Genomic DNA, 26,145 nt, shown 5'->3' on the forward strand with positions numbered 1-26,145 from the left:
GTGCGAGGGGCACCAGCCGCAGCTCTCTCTGTGCCTTCTGGCTTGGTGGGGGCAGGTATCTCCCCAGCTCACCCAGGCAAGACCAGGGCAGGTGAGGAAGCAGCCCCAAGAGAGGCGGCTTAGGGTTTTCCAGAGAAACAACCCGTAGGAGATGCCTTACTTAGGTAAAACAGGAATCATAGGAAAAGAGAAAGGTTTATTGACTGTGGAGGCCCACAGGCAGGCTGGAGATCTGGAGTGAGCCAGCATTCCGACTCACAGGCCCCCAGGCAGGGAGACCTGATGTTGCAGGTCTGTCCGAAAGCAGACTGATGGCGAGTTGTGTCTTACACTGTGGCGGGTTGGTCTTTTGTTCTCTCTGGGCCTTCAGCTGCTCAGGTGGGGCCCACCCCCATCTGGAGGGCAAATCTGCTGTAGTGATCAAATGTTAATCTGTTCTAAGGTTGAAGTCCACCAGTTTACCTGTTCATCTCATGCAGAAATACCCTCATAGGAACAGAATAACATCTCACCACATGGTCCAGTTGGGTTGACATTTTTTTTTTTTTTTCGCTTTTTAGGGCCACACCGGCAGCGTATGGAGGTTCCCAGGCTAGGGGTCCAATTGGAGCTACAGCTGCCGGCCTACACCACAGCCACGGCAACCTCAGACCTGAGCCGTGTCTGCGACCAACACCACAGCTCGTGGCAACACCTTGATCCTTAACCCACTGAGCGAGACCAGGGATCGAACCTGCAACCTCATGGATCCTAGTCGGACTCATTTCCGCTGCACCATGAAGGGAGCTCCTGAGTTGACAAATAAAATGAACCATCACAGGAGGCCCACAGGGTCAGAAGAGCTGCAGAGGGTCAGGAGCCTTTATGGGACTAGGAGCGCCCATGTCTGATCAACAGTTATGGAGCAGAAACAGGAAGGAAAGACCCCAAGACCCCTTGCCTCCAGAGATTCACACACACACACACACACACACATACAGCGGGGCAAATATGTCAGAGGAGCAGGGCTGGGGGCACCCAGGTGAAGAGGTGCCCCTGAGAGAGGCAGGGGAGGGACCAGCAGTGTCCTGGGCAGAGGTTTTCCCAGAACTGCACTGCAGGGTCTCAACTCCACTTCCTCCCCTGGGCCCCTCAGGGCCAAGGCTCAGTGCCTGTAGGCGGAGGAGCACTCGGGACAGGGACGCAGCCTTCCAGGCCTAAGGGAGAAAGGAAACATGGCAAAAGGCACAGCAGAGTAAGCAAGGGGCCAGACCGCATCACTCGTTCCTGCAGGGTGGCCTCCAGAGGCCCCCATGGTTGCCAGTTCTGCCACCTGCCATGCCCTGGACCTGTGCCAGGTGGGGCTGAGGCTGGAGTGAACCCTGCTGCCCCAGCCCCATGGACCCAGTGACCCTGGTGGAAGAGCCAGCTCCCTTGGCTTAACCCAACTGCCACTCCAGTTTCCCCACTGGAAACTAGTCCTAGGCCTCTGCCTGCCTGGCTGGGGCCCTAGCCCCACCCTTCTCTGCTATTCCCTTCCTGTTCAGGCTGTCCCCGTCCTGCAGCCCCTGCAAGCTGGGCTCGGGCTCCAGAACAAATGGGTCGGTGACTCCCAGCAGTATCTTCCCCAGGAGGGGGGGCAGGATGGGGGGAGATGGCTTCCCAAGAACACGAGCCTCTCAGGCAGAAGAAGCAGAGTCACTGATGCTTTAAAAATCGGCCTTTTGGGAGTTCCCGTTGTGGCTCAGTGGTTAACGAATCCGGCTAGGAACCATGAGGTTGCGGGGGTTCGATCCCTGGCCTTGCTCCGTGGGTTAAGGATCTGGCATTGCTGTGAGCTGTGGTGTAGGTTGCGGACTCGGCTCGGATCCCATGTTGCTGTGGCCGTGGCGTAGGCTGGTGGCTGTAGCTCCCATTAGACCCCTAGCCTGGGAACCTCCATATGCTGCGGGTGCGGCCCTAGAAAAGGCAAAAAGACACACACAAAAAAAAATCCTGCTTTTGGAGTTCTCCCTGTCACTCGATGGGCTAAGTACCCAACATAGTCTCCATGAGAATTTGGGTTCAATCCCTGTCCTCGCCCAGTGGATGAGGATCTGGCATGGCTGCAGGCTTTGGCGTAGGTTGCAGATGTGGCTCGGATCCTGCGTTGCTGTGGCTGTGGTGTAGGCCAGCAGCTACAGCTTGGATTCAACGCCTAGCCTGGGAACCTCCATATGCCGCAGGTGTGGTCCTATCTTAAAAAAGTTGGCCTCTTGGTCACCTCCCGCCCATAAATGGCAGCCAACTCCAGCCTGGGAGGATGGAGGAGTCTGGCACCGGGGTGATGGTTATTGGTGAGCATCCACCAGCCCCAGCGCCAATCACCTGGGCATCAGGGTTTCACGATGTCACGAGTCCCTGCTCAAGTAGGGTGGCAGGAGGTTAACAGACGGAAACTGCCATAGCCCCATGTGGCCCGCCAAAGCCCTGCTGCATGGACTGTGTGCTCATCATAGCAGGACAGTTCAGATGCCACGTGCCTGCTGAGTGGGGCCAGGAGAAGGAGCTGGCAGCTGGTGATGACTGACACCAGAGGAGACTGAGCCAACGGGAACTCTTTCTAGCCCTCAGGGGCAAGTCTTTGTGGTTTAGTACCTCGAATTGAGGGCCCTGAGACTGGCTCCGTGCTGGAGGACACACCCTGTCCTCAAGAGTCCAGATGATAAGACCACTACATGCAGCCCTGCCAAGCAAAAGGTGACAGTGCTTTGGGATTCAGGGGGAAGCTACTGGAGTCTGGCAGGGAGGGTTTCTGACATCTTGATGCTCCAAGGCTCTAGGGGCCACCTGGGTGGCCTTTGTCGTTCCTTCAGTGGCACTGAATTCCCATAAGGATCCTGCCCTCATCCCTGGCTCCTCCCTCTTTCAGCTCATCTGATCTAACTGACCTGTCTGGGGGGGGGGGGGCGACCCTTCCTGACCTCACACCTGAGAAGAGACTTCCAGAATTTGGAAGTAGAATTGGGTCCCTTCAGTTTCCCTTCTTCCTCTCCAGACCTCTTTCTCTGGGGATTTTGAACAGCAGTGAGAAGTCCTTACAGAAAGTGTAGAAACAGACATGGACGGGGACCTAAGCTCGGGGCAGACGCTGGTGAAACAGAAAGGAAAGGCGCACCTCCTACATCAACTATGAATTCAACAGATGTTTACTGATGCCCACATTCACCGCACCCACTCTGAGCCAGACGGGTTCTAGGAGCCGCCTGAGCCCGGTCCCTCATGTGAGGTCTCGGGATGCTGGGTGAAGACAGACCACACTACTCAGAAGCCTTGGAGGCGGCCTTGAGCTTCGGACAAACCCTTCGCCTCCCTGAGCCTGTGGGTCTCCTGTGAACCAGACAGCTGTTCCTGGCAAGGCTGAGGCCCGCTCCGCAATTACGGAGGCAAGGCATGCAGAGCCTGCCGGGGAGTAACAGAAACACCATGAGGATCTTCTCCATAATGCGTAGGGACCTCGGATCCGCAACAGAAAACCGGACACGTGGCCTTTGCAACGTCCGCGCACAAGCCTCAGGAGAGCTTCCGAGGAGGACCCCGAGGCCCCGCCTCAAAGGGGGCGTGGCCGGACAGGGAGCGCGCGCCCGGGCCAGTCCCGCGAGACCTCACCCATCGGGCGCGGCGCGCGTTGCCAGGGCGACGGCGCCCGGCGCGCAGGCGCAGTTCCGGCGCGCTCTGCCGCCCGCCGCCGCCGTCGCCGCCGCCGCGCCTTCCCCTTTAAGCCCCAGCCGGTCGCGTCGCCGCTTCATGAATGGAGCCCACGTGACCAAACATCATGTGACGTCTGAGGAGCGGCGGCGGCGGCGGCGGCGGCGGCGGCGGCGGATCCCGAGCCCCGAGCCTGGTCCGGCCCGGCCTTCCAAGCGCGCTCGGACCGGCCCGCGCAGGCGGCGAGCCCCTACCCCGGGCCCGGAGCCCCCGCGCGGCCCACTCCCGCGCGGCCTCGGAGTGCCCGCCCCGCCCCGCCCCAGCCTCGGCCCGCCGGGCCCGCAGTGTGGTGGGTGAGTGCGGCGGCGGCCGGGCCGGGGCAGGGCGCGGGGCGGCTGGGGGCCCCGGGCCGAGGGCGGGCGTCCGCGGGGCCTCGGCTCCTTCGGGCGTCCGGGGCGGCGCGGGCCGGACGCTCCGAGCTTCGGCTCTGCCCCGCGCCCTGCTGGCGGCCCGTGCCTCGATTTCCCCACTAGTCAGAAGCGGCTTCCTGCCCTTGCGCCTGGGGTGCTCGGGTGGGCGCGGGGGGGCCCACAGGGGCGGGGCGGGGCTTGCGCGGGCTGGCTTGCTGGGCCGGGGCGTCCTGGAGGGAGGGGCGGCCGGGGTGGCGGGAGGAAAGGGTGGGGTCGATCGGGGAGCCCAGGGCTCCGCGGAAGAGCCTGGCCGTTCCAGCCTGAGCTGCTGATTCATCAGGTGTCTGTGTTAACGCCTCTCGGACGCGGGGGTCCTTGGAGGCCGGGGGGAAGGGGGCGGCACGTGGGGGGTGGCTAGGAAGACCCTCCCCGCGCCGACTTCGCTCTGTCACACTCGTGCCAGAGCCCAGAGGGAGACTTGCTGAGTCATCAGCATGAGGTCACTCGATGCTTGTCCTGATGCCTGGGGGGATTTGAGCGAGGGGCTCGAGAGGCTGGAAGCGAGAGGTGAGAGCTAAACCAGGGAGTGGGAAGGGGCCAGGCCCCAGGCTGGGGCACCTGCTTAAGTTCGGGCTGATGTGCGTGTTGAAGGTTTGGGGGGTGAGGAGTAAATGGAGGGGCCGCTATTCTTATTATTCTGGGGTAGAGGGTGAAGACCCTGGTCCGTCCATCCCCTCCGGGCAGGCTTTTCTCAGGCTGCTGGTCCCTGACCCGCGTCTGGGACAGTTCCCCAAACTGGGAAATAGTTCTCTGAGTGAGAAGAGGGAGGAGCTTAGGGGGGCCGTGCTTGCGGGCTGGGAAGCCGGCTTTCCTTATGACTGGTCTGGTTGGCCAGGCTGGGCAGCCTCTGGGCGGGGAAGATAGGGAGACAGTGGGAGAAAGAGGGGTGCCTGTACCCGGGTTCTGGGTAACAGGTAGACAGGGCAGGGGGCATGTAGGTGCAGCTCTACCAGGAAATTGCCAATGAGAGGAAGCAGTAGGACTTAGACTTCAGGGGAGCTTGGTGTCTGGTGAGCAGGCCCTGCCTCTCTTCACAGCCCGCCGTGGGGTCTGGCTCGAGGCTGTGGGTGGCGGTAGCTTGGAGGGCACCCGCCTTCAGGGCACAGCAGGTGGACTGGGGTGGACGGCATGGGCTGAAGAATCCCAGTCACCCCGGATTGTTCTGGCTGGGCTCAGGGTTGTGCAGCTTAACAAAGAAGGTGGTCCTGACGGGGTGGTGGTGGGGACTCCTGGGGAGTGGCAGCCTGAGGGTAGTGTGGCCTGAGCCACCTTCCTAAGTGAATGGGTGGTTCCTGGTCTCCAGGGGCGGGGGTGGGAGTGGGGGTCTTTCCTCTAGACCAGAGCTGATCCTTTTGCCCAGGGGCTCAAGGCTAGGTAAGGCTGACCTTGTGCGTTGCCCTCAGGCATCACTTCTGCTCCCCTTCACCCCAGCCCTGGGCATACAGATGCCAGCTGATCTTTTTTTTTTTTTTTTTTTTCCTGGCCACAGCATGCAGTGGCTTGAAGTGGGATCTCAATTCCCAGAAAAGGGATGGAACCCAGGCCGCAGCAGTAAAAGTGCCGAGTGCTAAGCACCAGACCACCAGGGAACTCCCACCAGCTGATGTTTTGGCTGGAGTTTTATGAAAATGCAGATTCCTAGAGTGGTATTTCTTTAAATCTTCTCAGCTACTTGCCTTTTGGTGGGAATGAAGTTTTAGACATTTTTCAGAGGGCTTCTGGGGGAAATGGGTCCGAAGGGCAGGGTGAGTGTAGCGGGCTGGGTGGGGGTGCCAGAATGACCGGGGCCACGCCTGCCGGGGAGGTTTGGCCACTGCGGTTTGTAGGACAGGAGAAGCAGGAGCGAGCTGGCCTCCTGCCCAGTGTCCATGCCCTGGAGTTTGAGCCCAGGGGAGGGGGATGGGGCCCTCTCTCCTTCCTGGCTGGCTCTCAGCTTGAGTGGCTAGGCCTGGGTACCTTGGTGGGTATGCACTCTGGGGACCACTCCTGCCTCCTCTCCGAAGTGGGCTCAGCCTCTGGGGGAGCAGAGGCAGGAGGAGGGCTGCAGGGAGGCAGCGTCTCCTTGAAACGGCCTCGGGGAATCCCCTTCCTCCGGCTTCTAGAGGTGCCCTGAGACCTCGGTCCCAACCCAGGCCCACAGGGTGTCTCGTCCTGGAACTGTGAGTCCCCAGGTAGCGGAGACCAAGCCAGGAGGCCGGAAGGCAGGCCTCGCCGAGACCCCCTCCCCCAGCCGAGCGCGCACACCTTTGATTAGGAGGCGATTGGCTGCACTTGTGCTGAGTTCAGGGCTTCTGCGCCGGGAAATCTGTCGAGGAGGCACTTTTCAGTTCCCAGCCGCCACGCTCGGCACTTTTCTGGGTGATTCTTCAGGAAGTCACCGTGGGCTCAGCATTCGGGCTCAGCATTCAAGTCTGGAGGGAAGGGGGTGGATGAGAAAAGCTGGTGCCGAGGCTTTTCCTTCAGGCTGACAGTCGTAGGGCCAGTGCGGTGACCCAGTACCGGGGCCGGAGGCTGGGGGAGCTCCTCTGACTGCGTCTTGCGGGCCTGGCTCCCAGCGTAGGTGTGGGGATGTCTGGCCTCCAGCTCCTCTACCCCTGGTAGGACAGCGGGGCTGGGGCCTCTGGCCTCCCGTCTGCTGCCTCCTGGCTCAGGGCCGGGTGAGGAGCCGTCTCTACCCTGGGTGAGCGTGTGCCTCCACCTCCCAGCCCACCCTGCCGCCCCGCGTTGCCTGGAGGGCTGGTGGCTTCTGCAGGAGGGCGCTGCCGTCCTTGTTTGCCCCCATTTACGTCCCTGCATCTAACCTGGAAGTCACAGAGGGAGTGGGGGGCCAAGGGGGCCGACTGAGCCAGGAATCCCAGCACTAGGTGGGCGAACAGGTTCTTGGCAGGGCTGCAGAAAGTGAGGCAGGGCGTGGGGGAAGGAGGGACCCTCCGGTTTTTGTTTCCTGCCCTAGCAGTGTGGCCCCCACATAGGGAGCCGAGAACCGTCCGGCCCAGAGGGGGCTGTGCAGGCACTTGTGAAAGACCTGGGATGGGGTGGGGCAGGACCGCAAAAGCTTGCAACCCAAAGCCACCGGATGGTTACTCCATCAGCAGCAGAGGTGGACCGAGGGCGGAGGGCCTGGGGCAGGGCTCCTCTGGCTGGAGGCTCTGCCGCCTGGAGAGTTGGGAACTCCCACCGGTGCTGGAGCAGAGTCGGGTGGGTTGGCCAACCCCATTTGCTGCTCTTCCCTGTGAGCCATCTGGGAGCCTCCGTCTGTCCTGCAGGGCTGTGTCCCAGGCCGGCTCAGGGGCAGCGGAGGCCGGAGGTGTAACCCTGGAGTACACACGCGCAGGGTTGCTGGCCTCAGCCCTTAGCTGCTGCTAGCCAGGCTGGCCTTCGCGGCCCCAGCAGCTGGCTGCTGCCAGGCCCCTGGGGCTGCGTTGGCTGACGGCCTGGGGAGTGCCAGGCCGGTGAGAGAGCGCGGGAGCGATGTGCTGAGTCAGCATGACTCGCCAGGAACAGCCGTGCTCTGGGGCGCACTGGGGTTATTTTTAAAGCTCCCGGCTTCCTTCTAGGCTGGCCCCTCCCGCATCCTCCTAATCTCTCCCCTGGCCCCCTGGCCCCTTTTCTCGCCTCTGCCTCCCTGACAGCCTTCAGTTCCCCTTCCCCCTCGGGCCCTCCTGGCCTCCCACCTGGTTCCCTGGGGGCAGGGTGGACAGGGAGCAGCCCGAGCCAAGGCTGAAGGGTGGTTCTCGGGGCCAGGTACTGAGGGCAGGAGCAGGCAAGGGGCGAGGCTGAGGGCTGGGCGGGCAGAGGCGGCCGGGGAGGGCACGGGTGGTCTCCGGGGTCCTGACCTCTGCTCCCTGTCTCGCAGAGTGCCTGCTTGCTGCGCCCCCCGGGTTATGACGACCCCCAATAAAGGAAACAAAGCCTTGAAGGTGAGCAGGGAGGTTGGGCCGCTCTCGGGCTGGGGTGGCACCGGGCGGGCGGCCCCCATCTGGCCTGTGACCTCGCCCGCTGTGCCCTCCCCAGGTGAAGCGGGAGCCAGGCGAGAATGGCACCAGCCTGACGGACGAGGAGCTGGTGACCATGTCCGTGCGGGAGCTGAACCAGCACCTGCGGGGCCTGTCCAAGGAGGAGATCATCCAGCTGAAGCAGCGCCGGCGCACGCTCAAGAACCGCGGCTACGCCGCCAGCTGCCGCGTGAAGCGGGTGACCCAGAAGGAGGAGCTGGAGAAGCAGAAGGCGGAGCTGCAGCAGGAGGTGGAGAAGCTGGCCTCCGAGAACGCCAGCATGAAGCTGGAGCTCGACGCCCTGCGCTCCAAGTACGAGGCCCTGCAGAACTTCGCCAGGACGGTGGCCCGAAGCCCCGTGGCACCGGCGCGGGGTCCCCTTGCTGCCAGCTTGGGGCCCCTCGTCCCCGGCAAGGTGGCCGCCACCAGCGTCATCACAATAGTCAAGTCCAAGACGGACGCCCGGTCGTAGGGACGTGCTCAGCCCGGCGGGTCTGCAAGGGGCCAGTAGGCGCGTGGCAGATTCGGCAGCCCCGTCCCCTTCCTCCTCCCCGGCTCCCTCCTCTTGGCCTTCCGCCTCCTCCCTTCCCTCCTCCCTTCCCTGCAAAGCACAACCTGCAGCCCAGGGGCGCCGGGCTGAGCCCCTTTGATCTCGTCGTTGTCATCGTGTGTTTTGTACGTTGGGATTGGTCAGTTCGGCGGTGACGTGGGCGGCCCCGCCCCCTCGGTACCTCGGGCAGGTGGGCTCGGCGTCCAGAGAGGGCCTGGGGGCCTGGACGGAGCGAAAGATGGAGCCAGTGCTCTGGGGCAAGTGTGGCCCCAAGCGGGGAGGGCTTCAGGGCAGGAGGGGCTGCTCTCCATTGCAGAGGGGGCCCCCGGGGGGCCCGACGGCGCGCCGCGGGGCAGGCAGGGCAGGTCCCTCTCAGCCGGGGCCATTGCCGGCGCTGGGGGGGGGGGCCTGGGGCGTCGTGTGGCTGCGGGCCAGGGGCCTTGGGCGCCTGCCTGAGGCGTTGCACTGAACAAGACCAAATCACTGGTTGTGAGCGTCCGTGAAGGGTGTGTCCAGTGTCCTGCAGTGGGTCCCCTGTCACTGTTTACATGACCTATTTGTGTGGTTACATAGCCCTTTATTTAAGAGAGAGAAGTTCCTTTTACGAAGTTATTAAATTATATGTTTAAAAGCTACAGAAGAAAAAAAGCTGCAGAGTATTTATAAAATTGTCTTTTTAAAAAAAAAAAAATCAAGCCAGAACGTTTGACCATAGGCACGGAAAAGGGAAGAAAGCATAATAGAAACTTTGCTAGTTTAGAAAAAAGAGAAAAAAAATCAACAAAAAAAAGTCCCTTTCTTGTAAACTTACGGACAAGTCTTTGTGGCTGTTGGAGTTTAGTTTTTATATACACAGAGTTATCAGACGTTATTTATAAAACTTAGTTTAAAAAAAAGAAAAAAAAAAAGAGCCGAGCCGCGAGCGACCCGAAGGCGCGTCCTCACACGTCCTCTTTGCTGTCTCTCTTGCAATTGTACCGAAAGTGACTTACTCCTCTGCCCTTCCTGCTTCCGTCTCTGCCGGTGCCGTGGTGTCGTGCGTGCCTGGTGCGGTCTTGTGCAGCGTCACGTGCTGGTGCTTCTGGTGACCTTTGACCTGTGGGTGTCCCTTCTTGTGTCTCTTCTCCCGTGTTCGTTTTTTGGATCGGGTTGTGGTTTGGCTTCCGCTGGCTTGTCAGGCTCGGGCTGGGGTGCCGGCGTGCGCCTGCCGCACGGAGCGTGGAGTCCGGGCCCGGCCTCTTCTGCTTTGGCGCCCACCCCAAACCCCAGGGGGGTCAGGTGCGGGGGCTCTGCCAGCCCCACCCCCACCCCCACCCCCCGGCTGCCCCTTGGCTTCGCGTGTGTGTCTTGGGCTTGGGCTGATGCAGCGGCAGGGGAGTTGAAACTGGGGGCCCTCCGGGCCGCCCCCCGCCCCCCGCCGCTGCTTCCTTGCTCACCGCCTCTGGCCCTGGGTGGAGCCTTTGCGGGGATCAGGGAGTCGCTGTGCGTGTCGGCGGAGTCAGGGCCAAGCTGTCTTCCTTCTGGCCTCCGTTCGGCCTGTTCAGGCTCCAGCCGCTGACCCGAGGTGTGTTCCTGTGGGTTTCATGTGAGCCTCAGCAGGGGAACCCCAGGGGCCCCTGCCCGCTCTTCCCAGAGCTGTTTCCATGCTGCGGGGCGGTGCTTTCCAGGCAGAACCAGGTGGTTTGGGGGCCCACCTGGGGCAGCCCCTTCTCCTTGCCTGAGGGCCTGGGGGTCCCCACTAGTGCCAGACAAGGGCTCCGGTCTCCAGGGCCAGGTCCTGTCCCTCTCCCCGAGAACATGCCGGCAGCTCTCGGCTTTGGGCCTTCTTCCACCTCTTTGGGATCTGTGTCTTCCAGGGATCCGCCGCTTGGCTTTGGAGGTGCTTCTCTGGGCTGAGCCTGCCTCCCCATCCTGGCTCCACGGCGAGGCAGCCAGGCTCCCAGACGTGGTTCGGGCAGCCACTCGTAGGCACGTGATGGGGCCGCTGGTGGTGCGGCGTCTGCCCCCAAGAGGCTGCTGCCCTGGCTCTGGCCACGTGGGGCTTGGCCTCTCCTGGGGTCACTGGTTGGCTTGTCTGGGGGCTCTGAACCCCTGAAAAAGCACAGAAGCGGGCTGGTGGAAAGACAAACCATGCAGCCTGGAAGGGCTTAACCTCGTGGACAGCAGACTCTTCGTCCCAGAGTTTGACCCAGTGCGCCCGTGGGACCGGAGGAAGGATGTGCTCGCAGCTTGTGGCGTCTGGACGGGCTGCTCTTGGCCCTGGACACGCTGTACCCAGGTTGGCCTGCAGTGGAGGTTTTGGCTGTTGACTGAATCACTTAGTGACTTCCTTGGGCTCCCTGCAGTCTGGCTTTGTCTACTGAGGGCCTGGGCAAGAGTGGTTCATGTTGGTTGTAGCAGCAACCAACTGGAATCACGTTGTAAGAATCCCTAAAGCGAGGCCAGGCCATGCCCTGTGCTGGACGGGGCGGGTGGGGCGGGGAGAGGCTTTCCCTTGCCGAGGGTGGGCCTCACTCTTGTCCTGCCTGCGGGTGGTCGTCCATCTCTGTGCACCCCTGCTGGGCTCTAGACCTGGAGAGAGGAGGGTCGGGGCGTGGGCGTAGGGGGACCAGACATCGCACGTCCTTGGTTTGGTTCACAGAAGCTTCTGGAGGTGGGGAGGCTCTGCTTCCTTTGGAGGTTTTGGAATTTGGAGCAACTGTCTCTTGGGTCTCGGGGAGCATCCTGCCTCCACCAAGCCAGCCTCGGGGCCGCTCTGCCCCTTCTCTCCCTGACCTTGGTTCTTGACAGTCAATCCTTTGTCCGTGTGTGACTGGTCTGTGTCTTTCTGATTCTCGTTAATTCAGTTTTCCTACTGTAAGCGTGTTGTGTTCTCTTTCTCTCCTCGACTTTTTGACGCAGCGATTGAGGGCTTTGGCCGAGGCCGAGTCTCCCCACCTTGTCCGCTAAGTGAGCCGTATCGTGCACCTTCCTTCACGCCTTTTGCCCTCGCCCAGCTCCTTCCTTCTCCTGACATGGACACTCAGACTTGCAAGGAGAACCCTTGGGGAACAGGTCCTCTCCTGTCCCCAGCGTGGCCCCAGGGAGCCCACCCCATGGCCCCTGGCTGCTGCTCCAGGCGGCGTGGCGTTTATGCGGGCAAGAAGCTGCAGCTGCTCCGCGGCTGCGTGGCGGGCTGGTTGCTGCTGTGTGCGGGTCTCTCCGGAGGCTTTTCTACTCTTGGTCTGTGCCTCAGGTCTGGGCACAACCCTGACCGTCAGCAGCGGCCTTGATAGTTGGTGCCCAGGCCCATGGCTCTGATCAGCTGCAGCGTGCTTTGGGACAGGTGGACAAACTCCACGCAGTCCCTGCCGCCTCCCCCCTCTGGGGTCGAGAGTTGGCTAAAGCTCCAGTCCACAGCTGGAAGCCACAGCCTGCAGCACTGTTTCCGCTCTGGGATCTTGTAAGTTACTTTTTTAGGCTGTGGTTTGGTGAAAGGAACCAACCCATTAACGATTTTTTCCCCAGAAGCCACCGAATAATTCTTTTTGGCGCGTTCTCACCTTCCTCTTGGCTGTCTGGTTTTGGAGCAGATGGGAAGAGGCAGGGGTGTGCCCTGGAGACGGATGGCCTGCCCTGCTCTGGCCTGTGTGTCCTGAGCGTGTGCTCTACCTGTTGGGTCAGTTGCATATGTTTCCACCCCACCCTGGAGCAGCAGCCTTGGTACCGGGGTGTCCTTGGCGGGAGTCTGAGCTGGCGTGTAGGAGAGCCTGTCCGAGATGAGTTGTGAGGGAGATGCCTCTCATGGCCTCGTGTCCCAGCCCCACCCTTCTCCCCATCCCCTCAATCTGCTAGTCCCTGAAGCCTTTAACCAAACGGGAGTGGGTAAAGAAAGCCTTCTCCTGGCATCTTAGGGCGGCAGGACAAGGGCTGTCCAGTGTGTCCAGCTCTGCTGCTCTCCCGACACAGAGAGGGTGGGCCAAGCAGAGTTCATCAGCCCCTGCCTGCTCTGCTGAAGGCTGCGGACAGGAGGGGGTGGGGGTACCCTGGGGTCTGCGGGGGGCGGGCGGGCGTTGTTGAAGATCCAGGTGAGGAGGGGCCTCGCTGGGGCACCCGGGCTGACCTGGGGCGGAGCGGCCTCGCGCCGTCCCTGCCCTGTGCAGTATTTATTGCTAAATTATTGTCCAGGAGGGGCGGCACTGGGCCGGGCCCTGGGTATTTATTGCTGTACATAGTGTATGTTTGTGATATATAAGGTTTTCTTTATTTTGTATATGATCAATAAACACCTTTTAAACAGACTGGCAGGTGCTTCCTTGGGGCGGCGCGCGGGCGGGGCGGGGGGCGGGGCGGCGCCTCGCGCGCATGCGCCGGCGCGCGGCCCGCTGGGAGGCGGAAGCGGAAGCGCGGGTCTCCCCGGGAGCGATGGCTGCCGGGGGTCTAAGCCGGTCGGAGCGCAAGGCGGCGGAGCGGGTCCGGAGGCTGCGGGAGGAGCAGCAGCGGGAGCGCCTCCGCCAGGTACGCCGCCGCCCGCCCCGCGCCGCATCTCCGCCCCGCGCCACCCTCACCGCCTGCCCTGCGCCCGCAGGTGTCGCGCATCCTGAGGAAGGCGGCGGCCGAACGCAGCGCCGAGGAAGGCCGGCTCCTGGCCGAGAGCGAGGACCTGGTGACCGAGCTGCAGGGCCGGAGCAGGCGGCGCGAGGGCCTGAAGCGGCGGCAGGAGGAGGCGAGTCCTGGGGTGTGGGCGGGCCGACCGGGGACGCGGGCCGGCCGGGGGCCCTCACCACCGGCCTCGGCGTCTCGGCAGGTGTGCGATGACCCAGAGGAGCTGCGGAGAAAAGTCCGGGAGCTGGCCGACGCCGTCCGCAACGCCAAGCACCTGGTCGTCTACACGGGCGCGGGGATCAGCACGGTAGGGAGGGGAGGCGGGGACAGCCGCGCCCCGGGGCGGCTCCCGGTTCTCGGGAAACACGGACCAGCGGGACGGGGGCGGTCGGAGGGCGCCCCCTTCTGGATGTCTGACCCCAGCACCGAGCACGGTACTGCTAAGCAGCAACACGGATTCACGAAACATTCCCCTTAAAAAGCACCTCTGAGAGTCTTTCCTTCTTAGAGGAGCTTGAAATGACTCCACTTGGAACTTCACTGAGTAGATAAGCGTTCTCAAACGCTTGAACTCTGTGTTACACGCAGTTAGAAAGAGGAGAGGAAGAGGGATAAATCGGGGCGTGACAGATCAGTGCTTGCGGCGTCCTCATCAAAAGTTACAGAGGTTAATTCTCCCTCCGAGGTTATGTGGGGAGAGCCAAGCCCCAAACCCTCTTCTGACTCTCCGTTCGGTGTGTGTGCTGAATGAGGAAAGGTCAGTACCGGTTAGGTTAGGGTGCACCATGTGAGGATGAGACATGCTTTGTTTTGCGAAGTTGTACCGCGACGACCTGGGCGGTGGAATGTGACCGGCTTTGACAGTGTGGATAGTCTGATTGCTGGCTGTAGGTTGAGTGTGACCTACAGGTGGGCCTGGCAGAGGTGAGTAACAGGGATTTTTGTCTTCAAGACGCCCAGCACTGCCAGGTGATGCTCGGAAGCCATGTTGACAGATACTTGTAATGTGGGGCTGGCCGCGCTAGGGCACCAGAATAGAAATCCCAGCGCCGGAGTTCCTGCTGTGGCGCAGTGGGTTAATGATCCGGCTTGGCTCTGCGGAGGCGCTGGTTTGAACCCCAGCCCAGCGCAGTTGCTGCAGGATTTGGCATTGCTGAAGCTGCGGCCTGAGTCGCAGCTCTGGCTGATATTGAGTCCCTGGCTGGGGAACGTCCATGTGCCTCGGGTGCGGTTGAAAACAAAAAGAAAAATTCAAGTATCCCCTCTGAGGTCTCAGAGTTGGGAGACCCATCTGGTTGGTTTTCCGTGGAAGGCAGCACCGAGTCTGGGCTTGAATGGTGGGAAAGATTTTCTAGACGCTTCGGGGGTAAGACACTGCAAACAGGGTTGACTGAAGAGGCCCAGTAACGAGGGTGTGTGAGGTACGTCACTTGCTTAGCAAACCTCTGGAGCCCTGGCACCCGTGAACTCCCATCACGAGATTCCGTAAAAGCTGTCATTTCACTTTCAAAGAACTGTAAGCAGCTGCGGAAGCCACGTGCCATTCAGGAATTGGCTCTGAGTGTTACTGTTTGAGGCTCCCCTGTTCAGGGTGAGACGGAACCACTGGTCGGGGCGGGCATGTTCCTGAGCTTAAGCAGCAGAGAGGAGTCAGTGCTCCCCGGAAGGGGGCGCCCTCCCGGCCTGGGAGACGCCAGACGTCTTGGTCCTGGCGAAGTTTTTGTCTCCTTCTCTCGGGGCGGTTCTTTCTGGCTGAATTGGGAACTTGGGGAATTCAGTCATGTTTCTGTCACCTGAAGAGGTCGGCCTGTCTTTTGAAGGCAGGACAGGAACCCCCCACAGCGTCCGGTTGTAAGGCCTTGGAGGAGGTGCGTTCCGCTTAGGGCCTCACCATTTGCTGAGCACTGGCTGGGCCTGGAGCAGACAACACCCCGATGAGCCTGACCAGTCCTGCTCCACGCTAGCGAGGCTCTCTGGATCCCAGAAGGATGAGCCGGACTGGTTGGGTGCAGGGGTCCAGGCAGAGGGAAGGAGTCGGGGGGGTGCTCCCTCTGGGCGACCAGTTAGACTGGGAAACGCCGAGCCCCTGGAATGAATGGAGGCCAGTCCCGGGACGTGCTGGGGAAGATTCTTGGGGATTCTGCCAGCGCCTACAGTGATGCCCCTTCACTGGGCCTGTCTTCTTTCCGGACGTGCAGGCGGCCTCTATCCCAGACTACCGGGGCCCTAACGGAGTGTGGACGCTGCTTCAGAAAGGAAGAAGCGTTAGGTAAGCAGCCTGGCGCAGCCTTCCCACCTGGTTGAGCAGGGGCAGCGTGGACCTGCCCTGCCCTGCCCGGTCCCCTCACCTCCGCCTCCCTTCCACCCGGCAGTGCTGCCGACCTGAGTGAGGCCGAGCCGACTCTCACCCACATGAGCATCGCCCGCTTACACGAGCAGAAGCTGGTAAGAGCCCAGGGCGGCGGCGAGCTTGTGTCCGGTCGGCCCTGGGGCTCCGCCTCGGATACCGGAGGCCGAGGCCGCTCACGGCCCCTGTAGAAATCAGCCCAGTGTTTGTGTGTGAGCCACAGCCACCCCCCCCCCCCCCGTAGACCTCCCGTCGCTTTCAGCTCGCTTGTACCACCAAAAACAACGGCAGGGCTGTGCAGCTATCTGCCCGCATGTGACAAACTCCATTTTGGCGTTTTGGAACTTTCTGGGTTCTCCTTTTGTGGAATACTTTTGATTCTTGGAGGGTTGACTCCGTGGATGTCGCAGGGCAGGTGTCGATCCTTCTGGGCCTTCAAGGCCCAGAAGCACAAGGAGCCAGGCGGGCGTCGGGCTGGGCCCTGAGCCCCTTCCCGGCCAGGAGGAGGCTCCTAGTGCTTCTGAGTTGCTGCCCCCAGGAGCCTCCTGCGTCCTGCCGGGACCAGCCTGTGGCTCCGGGTGTGCCCGGGATGCTCGGCCCCTCCGGCCGCGAGCTGACCGCGCCCTGTCTCCCCGTCCCCGGCAGGTGCAGCACGTGGTCTCTCAGAACTGCGACGGGCTCCACCTGCGGAGCGGGCTGCCCCGCGCCGCCATGTCCGAGCTCCACGGGAACATGTACATCGAAGTGAGCGGCCCTCTGGGACGCGGGGCCCGGGCGGGCCGGGGCTGCGGGCTCACGGTGCGCTCCTCCCTCAGGTCTGCACGGCCTGCGTCCCCAACAGGGAGTACGTGAGGGTGTTCGACGTGACCGAGCGCACGGCCCTGCACCGACACCAGACGGGCCGCGCCTGCCACGCGTGCGGGGCCCAGCTCCGGGACACCATCGTGCACTTTGGGGAGAGGGGGACGCTGGGGCAGCCTCTGAACTGGGAGGCGGCCACCCAGGCTGCCAGCAGAGCGGACACCATCCTGTGTTTAGGTTCCAGCTTAAAGGTACATCCGGGGCACCGTGGACGGGACGGGACAGGTGAGCCGGCTCGCGACGGGCTGGCGGGTGCAGGCTTTGCCCCCGGCTTCCTGTAGCCTCGTTCCCTGGTGTGTGCGTGTGGTCTGTCCGTCCGTCCGTCCATTCCCGCAGGTTCTAAAGAAGTACCCACGCCTCTGGTGCATGGCCAAGCCCCCCAGCCGGCGGCCCAAGCTCTACATTGTCAACTTGCAGGTAACTGGCGAACCTGCAGGGCTGCCGCCCGTGCCCTGGGCCTTAGAACGGGAAAGCCGGGATCCCGGGGGCTTTTACGTGCCAGTCTCGCATGCCACGGCATTCTGGCTGAGCGGAGGCCGGCAGGCCGGCGGGAGGGCGCCCGCTGCCGTGCTCACTCACCCCCTCCTGTCCCCAGTGGACCCCGAAGGATGACTGGGCGGCCCTGAAGCTGCACGGGAAGTGTGACGACGTCATGCGGCTGCTCATGGACGAGCTGGGCCTGGAGATCCCCCCCTACAGCAGGTGAGGGGCCGCGGGCCCAGCCCCCTCCCCTGCCCCGGTGTGGACGGGCTGTCTTGTCGTCTTGCGTGAGCTGAGCGTGGAGAAAGCTCTGAGGTGTTGTGGATGGCGTCTCAGGCGTGACTGCAGTGTGGTGGCCTCTGCAGGGCCTGGCCTGGCATTGCTGAGGTGCCCTGGCTGGTGTGGTTGGTTTCCTGCGGGGAGAGGGCATCTGCCAGGGTGTGCCTGGATGGCCCCTTCACCTCAGGTGGCCTGGACGGGAAGGTGCCTTGAAGGGACGTGCTCTCAGCAGCTCTGCTCGTCAGGATCTGGGTGCACTTGGCTTGGGGAGCTGGCGTACTTTGGGGGAGCTTAAGCAAACTGTGCCTTAATTCAGAATTTGCAATATTTAGACGTGGTGCGTGTGTGTGTGTTGAGTAAAAAAGTTTACACTTTCTTTCTCTGTGAATTTTCAGGGTCTTATAGGGGAAATCAATTACTTCTTTTAATGAAAGGGTTCAAGAATTAAGGATCCCTTCACCTTCTGGGCCTGGCAATTCTTGTATGTTATGTTTGTGGTGTTCTGTAATGTGGGCCTATCGTGTACTGTGCCTTCGTTTTCTTTTCCACATTGACTTAGCTCATTTTCTTTATCAGTGCGTCTCTGTATCTTTAGTTTATAACGTGTGCTTCTACATCTCAGTCAGACACATGATCTCTCCGCGGTGTCGTGTTTAGGCGGCGCCTCCCTAGTCAGCTTCCCTCCCATCAAGTCTTGCGGGCTGGGAAGGGGAAGAGGGTCTGGTCCACCTGCCCCTGGCCGTACAAGTGACAGGCGGGGCCCAGAGTTGTCTAGAGCCGCACCCCTCGAGAGGCCGCCGCCGCTGCCGCCCCATCCCACATGTGCGCGGCCCCCTGGATCGCCGGGGAGGACTCACTTCTGCGGAGGCTGGGCTAGTCTGGGTGCTGCTGGCCTTTGAGCTCCGAGGGGACCTCGCCCCCCCCCTTGCAGATGTTCTGGAGCTACTGCGAGGCCAAGCCCAGTCACCGTTAAGACACGGGAGGGGCGCAGGGCCACCTCAGTCAGCTTCCTCGTCCTGGGGCGGGTTGCGACCGTGAGGGGCTCCCAGGGACACGTGACCCAGCTTTCCCTTTCTGTAGGTGGCAGGACCCCATCTTCTCCCTGGCGACTCCCCTGCGTGCGGGTGAAGAAGGCAGCCACAGTCGCAAGTCTCTGTGCAGGAGCCGAGAGGAGCCTGGGCCTGAGGACAGGGGCGCGCCCCGTAGCTCGGCCCCCGCCCTGGGTGGCTGGTTTGGCAGGGGCTGCACCAAGCGAACCAAAAGGAAGAAAGTGACGTGAGCTGGTGCTTGACCGAGAACAATGACGGCACTTTGCAGACAGCCGGGACTCTCGTGCAGGGGCAGGTGGCACCATGGAGGCCAGGACTGCCCCCGAGAATGCTCTGGGGATGACATTCTCACCCTGACGTGTTTAGCCCTTTGTCCCGGGGGGAGCCTCCTTGCACTGCTGCGGCTGCCGCCCGCGCGGGCCAATAGTGGAAGACCCTCGGCCCGCGCAGCCTCTTCCCGAAGAGGGGGCAGCCACGTCTTCTGTGAGAACAGAACTCGGGTTATTGCACGCCTGGCCGGCCAAGAGGAAGCACACGCTGCCTTACCTCATTCATCAGGCTAGTCTCAGGGGCCTCGACCCTATTTCTACTACTTCTTACCGAGAATGTTAAATTCATGGAAGCCTTTTTCTGTATTGGGTATGCTGCAAAGGGATGGTTTTGAGCCTTGGCGCTCAGCAGACCTTTTTATTATTAAACATCTCTGCACTGTCTTCCCCGTGTTACCGAGTGACTGCCCTTCTCAAGCTGCTAACGCGCGCGGACGCCTGGCGGGGCTCCCGGGGAGGGGGAGCGGGTGGATGCGCCCCACGTGGTCCTGCCCCGCCCCTCCGCGGGGCGGGAGCTGAGCGACGGTGCGCGCGCGCCATTGGCCTGGCGCGGAGGGGCGGGGTCTCAGGGGACCTGGACGCACCCCTCCTGGGCGGGGGGCGGGGCCGCCGTGGGTCGCGCGCGGGGGGTGAGGGGCGGGGCTTCGCACGCGGGGCAGGGCGGCGCTCGCCATTGGCTGCGCGCGGCGGGTGAGGCCCGCGTGACGGCGCGTGCGTGCGCGCGCGGGCGGGCGGGCGGCAGCGGGTCGGGAGTCGGCAGTCGGGAGTCGGGAGCCGGCCGGGCCGAGGCAACGCCGCGGGGCTATGATCCGGAACGGGCACGAGACGGCGGGAGGCGCCGAGCGGCCAGGCCCGGGGGGCAGGCGCCCCGTGCGGGTGTGGTGTGACGGCTGGTGAGTGTGGCAGGGGGCGCGGGCGGGGGCGCGGCCGCGGTGACCGCGGTGACCGCCTGCGCCAGGGCCCGAGCGGCCGACGAGCGCCGGGGCGGTGGGAGGCGGCGACTCGGCCACGGAGGACTCCTGGGCCCCAGGTCACCGCGCCCGCCGCGGGCAGCCCGGCTGCGGGTCGGTGGAAGCTTTCTCCGTAGCTCTTTACGAATTCCTTTACCGGGCCGCTCTTTTTGCCACGTCTGTCGTTAAGCCGGAGAGCCAGCTAGGCGGTCCCACCTGTCTCGTGCACGGTGGTGGCGGAAGCAGCATGTTTGATCTTTATGACTTTAACCATTGCAGTGTCTGTCCTAGGAGCTCTCTTCTTCTGAAGAGCCAGGCACCCAGAGTTCCCCCTGTCCTGTTTCCAACTTAGCCAGGAAGATTCTCCTGGGCGTCTGGGCAGGAGCCGGCGCAGACGGTGTCTGATCTGTGTGAGACCCTAACGAAGCCCCCAGGCTCCTGGGGCCGGATCAGGAGGGTTACAGTGCCTAACTGTCCTCTCTTCTGACAAGCCGAACAGCCGCCGGAGTGCTTTGAAGATAGGGTTGAGGCTGTCAGCAGAGAGGAGGAAAGTTTATCTCTGGTGATGAGTTGCCACCTCGGTTGTCTCCTCTGACGTTTACTGGACGGCGGCAGAATAAAAAAACCGTGTCTGGCTGGGCCACGGCTTCAGGGGCCAGCACGCAGGGCTCCCGTAGTCCTGGGCTTGCACCTGACTCACCTTGTGGAGGGGTGTGGCTTCATTTCCCAGGACTCTGACCTCGTGCCTGAGCAGGCCAGGCCCCTGCCCCAGCTAGTCGTGGCTGCAGGCCAGAGCGATGGCATGTGCCTGGACCCAGCACTACCCTGCAGTCTGCGCTGTGCACCCTCCTTCTGCCCAGCCCATCCACTGGGCACAGGGCTGGCTCGGCTCCTGAATTTGGACCCCCCTCTTTTTTTAGCCTAGGACCAGAGCCCTGGGACCCCACAGGCTTGTCTGCTGGGGCCCGGTGTGCTGTGATGGGGTCAGCAGGTGCTGTTGAGTAGAATGCTTCTGTGCATCTGCTGGCCTCGGTCACCAGGAGAAGGAGCGACAGCTCCACCTATTTGAAGGCAACATGAGGCTGGGAGGAGGCGAGCGTGAGGGGCCCAGCTCAGGGCCCCCAGAAAAGTGGGGCTCCCCCCCGCCCCGCAGTGGCCACCTGAGTGGAGCCGTGGGTGCTGTGTGTGGTTTCAGCTGAGGGTTCACTCTTGACCTGGCCTGGCTTTGAGGATGAAAGCGCTCTAACCAAGCGACAGGGTGGTGGGTGTCGGCCCCAGGGAGCAAAGCGTCTGAGTTTCCAGAGGCCAAGGGGGAGCAGGCAGGAGTCTGAAGCCAGCGATTGCCCTTCTTCGTTGCTTGGACTTTGTTTCCTGTTGGCCGCAGGGACTGTGCCCTGTCTCGGGGGGTACAGAGCTCAGTCCGCCCCACATCACTGTGGGTTTATCCTACAGCCTGTGACAGTTTGCGCTTGTGAGGGGAGCGCCTGAGGACAGAGCGCTGTCCCAATGTGGGGAGCAGAGGCTGTTCTGTGAACGCACCAGCCCTGGGGCTGCCAGGCCTTGTCCCCAGGCGCAGCTGCGCTTGCTGGGTCTGGCCCTGGGCCCGGGTACCAGCCATGTGGAGAGCCGAGCACCCCCCCACCCCCGGCAAAGCCCAGGCCCAGCCAGACCCTGGGAGCACTTAGTTCCCAGTGCTGGCTTCTCTGAGCTTCCCAAGGGTGACGCATTGGAGCAAAGCCTGCACCCGAGCGCCGGTGTGACGGCCCTGCCCTCCCACAGCTATGACATGGTACATTACGGCCATTCCAACCAGCTGCGCCAGGCACGGGCCATGGGCGACCACCTCATCGTGGGTGTGCACACCGACGGTAAGCCGGCTGCCGGGTCCCCAGGAGTGCGGCTCCCCAGGCTCGCCCCAGCCCAGCCCGAGCCGGGCCTCCCAGAGCTCTCCTGTCTGGCCTCCTGTCTCCCGCGGGGGGTGGACGGACAGTCTGGGGTGCCGCCCACCTCCCACCTGTTCCCAAGGCCTTTGAGGACAGAGCGCCTGGCCATCAGAGGCCCCCCCTCCCCCCGGACTCTACCTGCTACTTTGGTTGGCTGGGCGCCATGCAGTTATGCAGCAAGCGTGTCCTGGGCGCCCGTACACTCCCGCGGAGGACAGAGCGGATGTGGTCCCTCCTCGTGGGCTCGGGGCCCTGTGAGAGGGACAGCGGCCCTCCTCGGCCCCCTCGGCGCCTGCGGGCCCCGCTCAGTGCTGGGCGGTGGCTTCCGAGGAGGGGCTGGCCAGCCTGCGGCCGGCCCTCCCGGGTCACCGCCTTGTCCCCTGCCCTCTGCCCCCCTTTCTGCTCAGAGGAGATCTCCAAGCACAAGGGGCCCCCGGTGTTCACCCAGGAGGAGAGGTACAGGATGGTGCAGGCCATCAAGTGGGTGGACGAGGTGGTGCCAGCAGCCCCCTACGTCACCACGCTGGAGACGCTGGACAAGTACGGCTGCGACTTCTGCGTCCACGGCAGTGAGTGGGCGGGGCGGGGCACGTCGAGGCCCCGGGGGCTGGGCCGGCCTGGGGCGGGGGTGTGGGTGGACCCTGGTGGTCGTCCTGGCTTCAGGTGAAGGTCCTTGTCCTGGTGTGCGCGCCACCCCTTAGATGACATCACGCTGACCGTGGACGGCCGGGACACCTACGAAGAGGTGAAGCAGGCCGGGAGGTACAGGTGAGCCCTCCCCGCCGCGGGCCCGCCCATGGAGAAGCTCCTTCTGCACCCGCCTTCCTCATGCCCAGGACAGGAGCCAGGGCGCCACGCGGCGGAGCTCCCCGTGTTGTCCACCTGCCCTGTCCGTAGGGCAGCCACTGGCCACGAGAGGCTGCGGAGCAGTACAAACGTGGGGTGTGGGGTTCCCGTTGTGGGCTCAGTGGTTAACGAACCCAACTGGCATCCATGAGGACACGGGTTCGTTCCGTGGCCTCGCTCAGTGGGCTAAGGATCTGGCGTTGCCGTGAGCTGTGGTGTAGGTCGCAGACCCAACTCGGACCCCACGTTGCTGTGGCTGTGGTGTAGGCCGGTGGCTACAGCCCCCATTCAACCCCTAGCCTGGGAACCTCCAGGTGCTGCGGGTGCCACCCTAAAAAAAAAAAAAAAAAAAGAAATGGCAGCGATCGCTCTGCTCTCCTGGTCCTGGTTTTCTGTCGCTGAGAGCAGCGGGGAGATGGCTGGTCTGTGCGCAGCGTGGCGGGGGGGGCTGGCCTGCGATGGGCTCAGCCAGGAGCCGAGCTGCCCTCGGGCGGGGTGCGCTGGCGGTGCAGCCTTGTGCGTGTGTCCCAGGATAAGAGCCCTGCCCTCCCCCGTCCCCAGAGAATGCAAGCGCACCCAGGGGGTGTCCACCACGGACCTCGTTGGCCGCATGCTGCTGGTGACCAAGGCTCATCACAGCAGCCAGGTGAGCCTCGGGGCCGGAGCGGAGTCCCTGAGGTCCCAGAGCTGGGAGGGAGCCTGCACCGGGCACTGGCCCCGGGCTGGGCTCTGGGGTCCTGGGCCGGGGGCTGCGTCTGGAAGGCCAGGCCCCTCAGCCCCGCCTCCCGTGCAGGAGATGCCCTCGGAGTACCGGGAGTACGCGGACAGCTTCGGCAAGGTGAGTGTCGCTGCCCCCCGGGCCCTACCCACCGCGGCCATCCCAGAGGCCTGTCCCTCGCCCGGCTCCCTGCTGCCCGCTCTCCGAGCACTGACCGGGTCCCGAGCGCTCGTCTCACTGGCCGGCCGCTCCCAGCGGCCACTGCCTGGAGGAGCGGCAAGGACTGCCCGCGGACAGGGGTCTCTAACCAGGTGGCCTGGCTTCTCTCCCTCCGTAGCCCCCTCACCCGACACCCGCCGGGGAGACACTTTCCTCAGGAGGCTCCTCCCAGGTGACCGGACGGCGGCCTCAGGGGGCCGGGTCCCCACGGGGGCCGTGTCCTGGTGGGCCAGTTGCCAGGCCGAGGAGGTGTCGGCTGCGGTGGCTGCTGTGGCCACAGGCAAAGGGGCTGTGGGGGCCCCGCCCAACCGGCTGGTGCACGGTGTGGACCGGGCACTGCCCACCGGCCCGCCGCGGCCCTGAGAGCTGCCTGCCTGGAATCCCCGCGGGGCGGGCGGCAGCCAGGGGCTCGTGATCCTGGCCTGTAGCCCCAGGCCTGCCCCTCTCTGCGCCACAGCCCTGGCACTTCCCAGACAGCTTGGCGGGTGCGGGCAGGCCCGGGGCAGGGGCGCAGGGGAGGCGGCGCCCGCAAGGCCTCTGTCGCTGACCAGCCTGCTCTCGGCCTACAGGGCCCTGGGGGGCGGAACCCCTGGACAGGGGTGTCCCAGTTTCTGCAGACGTCCCAGAAGATCATCCAGTTTGCCTCGGGGAAGGAGCCTCAGCCCGGGGAGACGGTGGTCTACGTGGCTGGTGCCTTTGACCTGTTCCGTATCCTCCAGGACCGCGGCAGGGTCGCCCCGCCCCGGGCTCGCCTCCGCGCCTCCCCTCGTGCTGCGGGGTCTGCAGGGGCCTCCCCGGGTCTGGGGTGGGTGCCGCTCCCTCCGTTACCGGCCCTTTAACACGTGCGCAGACATCGGGCACGTGGACTTCCTGGAGAAGGTGCACGGCCTGGCGGAGAGGCCCTACGTCATCGCCGGCCTGCACTTTGACCAGGTCTCGCCCGGGCGGCGGGCGGCCTGGCGGCCCCGGAGGGGCTCCCGGGCCCGGGGTGGGGCTGGGGCGGCTTCCCGGGGTGGTCCCAGGCTGGCAGCTGCCCGGCAGGGCACCGCTGGAGGGCGTGCCGCCCCCACCCGTGGGGCGGCCCGCTGACCCACCGTGCGCTGCGGCTCTAGGAGGTCAACCGCTACAAGGGGAAGAACTACCCCATCATGAACCTGCACGAGCGGACCCTGAGCGTGCTGGCCTGCAGGGTGAGCGTGGTGGGCAGGCCACGGCCTGCCCCGGGCACGGGAGGCCGGGCTCCGCTGGCCTGCGCGGCCTGCCGGGGTCCCGGCTGACCGGTGCTCCCCCCGTTCACCAGTACGTGTCCGAAGTGGTGATTGGGGCCCCGTACTCCGTCACGGCGGAGCTCCTGGACCACTTCAAGGTGAGGGCGGGGCTCCGGGGGGGGGCGGCTTCCCCGGAGGGCTCGGCCGAGCCTGCCCCCCGCCCCCCCCACCCGGGAAGGCCCTCTGAGGGCCAGGGGCCGTGTGGGCGACACCGACCCCCGCTCTTGCTCTGCAGGTGGACCTGGTGTGTCACGGGAAGACGGAGATCGTGGCCGACAGGGACGGCTCTGACCCGTACGAGGTGGGTCGCGCGGAGCCCTCCCGCCAGCGTGCTTTTCTGGGCACCAGGCGGATGACAAGCGGCCACCTGACGGCCTCGGGGATTAAGGAGGGGTGGCCAGCGGGGGGTTACTCCCAGCAGAGTCTGGGGTGGGACGCTCCGGCCAGGGCAGCACGGCCTCCTCCCCACCTCCCACCCCCAGGAGCCCAAGAGAAGGGGCATCTTCTGTCAGATCAGCAGCGGGAACGACCTCACCACCGACCTCATCGTCCAGCGCATCATCAAGAACAGGTGAGGCCTGGGCGGGCCTGGCGGGGGCGGCGGGGGGCAGCTGCGGAGGCCCAGGGCCGGGGTGTGCCGCTCACCCGAGCCCGGCCCCCAGGCTCGAGTACGAGGCCAGGAACCAGAAGAAAGAGGCCAAGGAGCTGGCCTTCCTGGAGGCCATGAGGCAGCAGGAGGTGCGGCCCGGGGGAGAGAGCGACTGCGACTTCTGACCGGAAGAGGGAGGCCGCGCGCGCGCGGGGCTGTCGGCGCGCCGGCGCTCTCCCAGCCCTGCCTCGAGAGCCCGGCCGGGCCTCTGACCAAGCTGCGGGGCCCTCCTCGACCCCCTGGCCGCGGAAGGGCTGGTCCGAGGCTGCTGCCTCCCACCCTGCCTGCGAGGTGCCCGTCCTGCTGAACTGCACAGAGAGGGCATTCAGCAGGGTGGAGCAGCCCAGCGGGCAGGGTGAGCAGGGGGGCACCTTCAACCGGAGGGGTGCCACCTGGTGTGCCAGGGAAGGCCCAGCTTCTGTTCTCCCAGCTCCACCGCTGCTCCCCGTCCTGCCCCCAGGAAGCTCCTGCAGACCCCGGGCGCCCCCCACTGCCTGGTCTCTGTGGGAGCCAGCTTCAGGGAGCAGTGACCCAGGGGGCCGCCCCTTTCCTCCTCGGGGTGCTGCCTCCCACGGGGCCAGCCCTGCCCCGCAGCGTGTCCCGGCACCCACACGCTGTGCCCCCTCTTCCTGGGCCAGCTTGGCTGCTCTCCCCACAGACTGTTCACGATTTTGTACCTGGCTAGCTGATGTGCAGCCGAATAAACCTCCTGCTGGGACGTGCTCTGTGTCGAGCTCTCAGCCCTGCCCCTGCCACCTGCCCAGCGCCCAGCGAGGAGGAGCCAGCAGGCAGCCTGGCACCAAGGACCGCCCCCATCAGGCCGCCTTCCACGTGGCAGGCCGGCGACAAGTGAAGAATGGGGGGCCACAGCCAGTAGAGGTCCCTTGGCCCCCGGGGCCGGTCATGGGGAAGGTGGGAGTGGGCCACCTGATCGGAGAAGGA

At 64.0% G+C, this 26,145-nt stretch overlaps 3 protein-coding genes across 9 annotated transcripts; all 3 read left to right on the plus strand.

The window, feature by feature from the left end:
• The first annotated feature begins 3,815 nt into the window (after positions 1-3,815).
• MAFG (MAF bZIP transcription factor G) lies at positions 3,816-12,961 on the plus strand. 4 transcript variants are annotated; one of them, XM_047757572.1, is made up of 3 exons: positions 3,816-4,019; positions 7,993-8,056; positions 8,151-12,961. In XM_047757572.1, the coding sequence occupies exons 2-3, from the start codon at positions 8,021-8,023 to the stop codon at positions 8,601-8,603; spliced, it is 489 nt and encodes a 162-aa protein (XP_047613528.1). In that variant the 5' UTR covers positions 3,816-4,019; positions 7,993-8,020; the 3' UTR covers positions 8,604-12,961. The 4 variants fall into 4 exon arrangements, with proteins under 4 accessions (XP_047613528.1, XP_047613531.1, XP_047613530.1 ...); XM_047757575.1 differs by having other exon boundaries at positions 3,997-4,015; XM_047757574.1 differs by lacking the exon at positions 3,816-4,019 and adding an exon at positions 5,619-5,782.
• An 86-nt stretch (positions 12,962-13,047) lies between these two features.
• On the plus strand, positions 13,048-18,994 carry SIRT7 (sirtuin 7). Of its 2 annotated transcripts, none has more exons than XM_047757734.1 (10): positions 13,048-13,178; positions 13,249-13,386; positions 13,468-13,572; positions 15,464-15,534; positions 15,638-15,710; positions 16,258-16,356; positions 16,428-16,664; positions 16,810-16,890; positions 17,069-17,175; positions 18,313-18,994. In XM_047757734.1, exons 1-10 carry the CDS (start codon positions 13,086-13,088, stop codon positions 18,509-18,511), a joined length of 1,203 nt encoding a protein of 400 aa, XP_047613690.1. In that variant the 5' UTR covers positions 13,048-13,085; the 3' UTR covers positions 18,512-18,994. The 2 variants fall into 2 exon arrangements, with proteins under 2 accessions (XP_047613690.1, XP_047613691.1); XM_047757735.1 differs by lacking the exon at positions 18,313-18,994 and adding an exon at positions 17,628-18,306.
• Positions 18,995-19,317: 323 nt separating this feature from the next.
• Positions 19,318-25,921, plus strand: PCYT2 (phosphate cytidylyltransferase 2, ethanolamine). Of its 3 annotated transcripts, none has more exons than XM_047759136.1 (14): positions 19,348-19,503; positions 21,340-21,428; positions 21,911-22,072; positions 22,205-22,271; positions 22,911-22,995; positions 23,143-23,187; positions 23,405-23,458; positions 23,856-23,994; positions 24,137-24,219; positions 24,399-24,476; positions 24,587-24,652; positions 24,790-24,855; positions 25,037-25,125; positions 25,217-25,921. In XM_047759136.1, exons 1-14 carry the CDS (start codon positions 19,415-19,417, stop codon positions 25,326-25,328), a joined length of 1,224 nt encoding a protein of 407 aa, XP_047615092.1. In that variant the 5' UTR covers positions 19,348-19,414; the 3' UTR covers positions 25,329-25,921. The 3 variants fall into 3 exon arrangements, with proteins under 3 accessions (XP_047615093.1, XP_047615092.1, XP_047615095.1); XM_047759139.1 differs by having other exon boundaries at positions 19,363-19,503; positions 21,911-22,043; XM_047759137.1 differs by lacking the exon at positions 23,405-23,458 and having other exon boundaries at positions 19,318-19,503.
• Positions 25,922-26,145: the final 224 nt, after the last annotated feature.

The sequence above is a fragment of the Phacochoerus africanus genome, chromosome 14 (genome assembly GCF_016906955.1).
Source record: "Phacochoerus africanus isolate WHEZ1 chromosome 14, ROS_Pafr_v1, whole genome shotgun sequence".
NCBI classification, from domain to species: domain Eukaryota; kingdom Metazoa; phylum Chordata; class Mammalia; order Artiodactyla; family Suidae; genus Phacochoerus; species Phacochoerus africanus.

Bases quoted from the DNA above. Each gene is read 5' to 3' on its own strand.
- MAFG (XM_047757572.1), top strand. From the start codon at position 8,021: ATGACGACCCCCAATAAAGGAAACAAAGCCTTGAAG. The intron at 8,057-8,150 runs GTGAGCAGGGAG...TGCCCTCCCCAG, and splicing joins AAGGAAACAAAGCCTTGAAG to GTGAAGCGGGAGCCAGGCGA.
- PCYT2 (XM_047759136.1), top strand. From the start codon at position 19,415: ATGATCCGGAACGGGCACGAGACGGCGGGAGGCGCCGAGCGGCCAGGC. The intron at 23,459-23,855 runs GTGACCGGACGG...CTCGGCCTACAG, and splicing joins CCTCAGGAGGCTCCTCCCAG to GGCCCTGGGGGGCGGAACCC. The intron at 24,653-24,789 runs GTGAGGGCGGGG...CTTGCTCTGCAG, and splicing joins AGCTCCTGGACCACTTCAAG to GTGGACCTGGTGTGTCACGG.
- SIRT7 (XM_047757734.1), top strand. From the start codon at position 13,086: ATGGCTGCCGGGGGTCTAAGCCGGTCGGAGCGCAAGGCGGCGGAGCGG. The intron at 13,179-13,248 runs GTACGCCGCCGC...CTGCGCCCGCAG, and splicing joins AGCGGGAGCGCCTCCGCCAG to GTGTCGCGCATCCTGAGGAA. The intron at 15,535-15,637 runs GTAAGCAGCCTG...TCCACCCGGCAG, and splicing joins CAGAAAGGAAGAAGCGTTAG to TGCTGCCGACCTGAGTGAGG.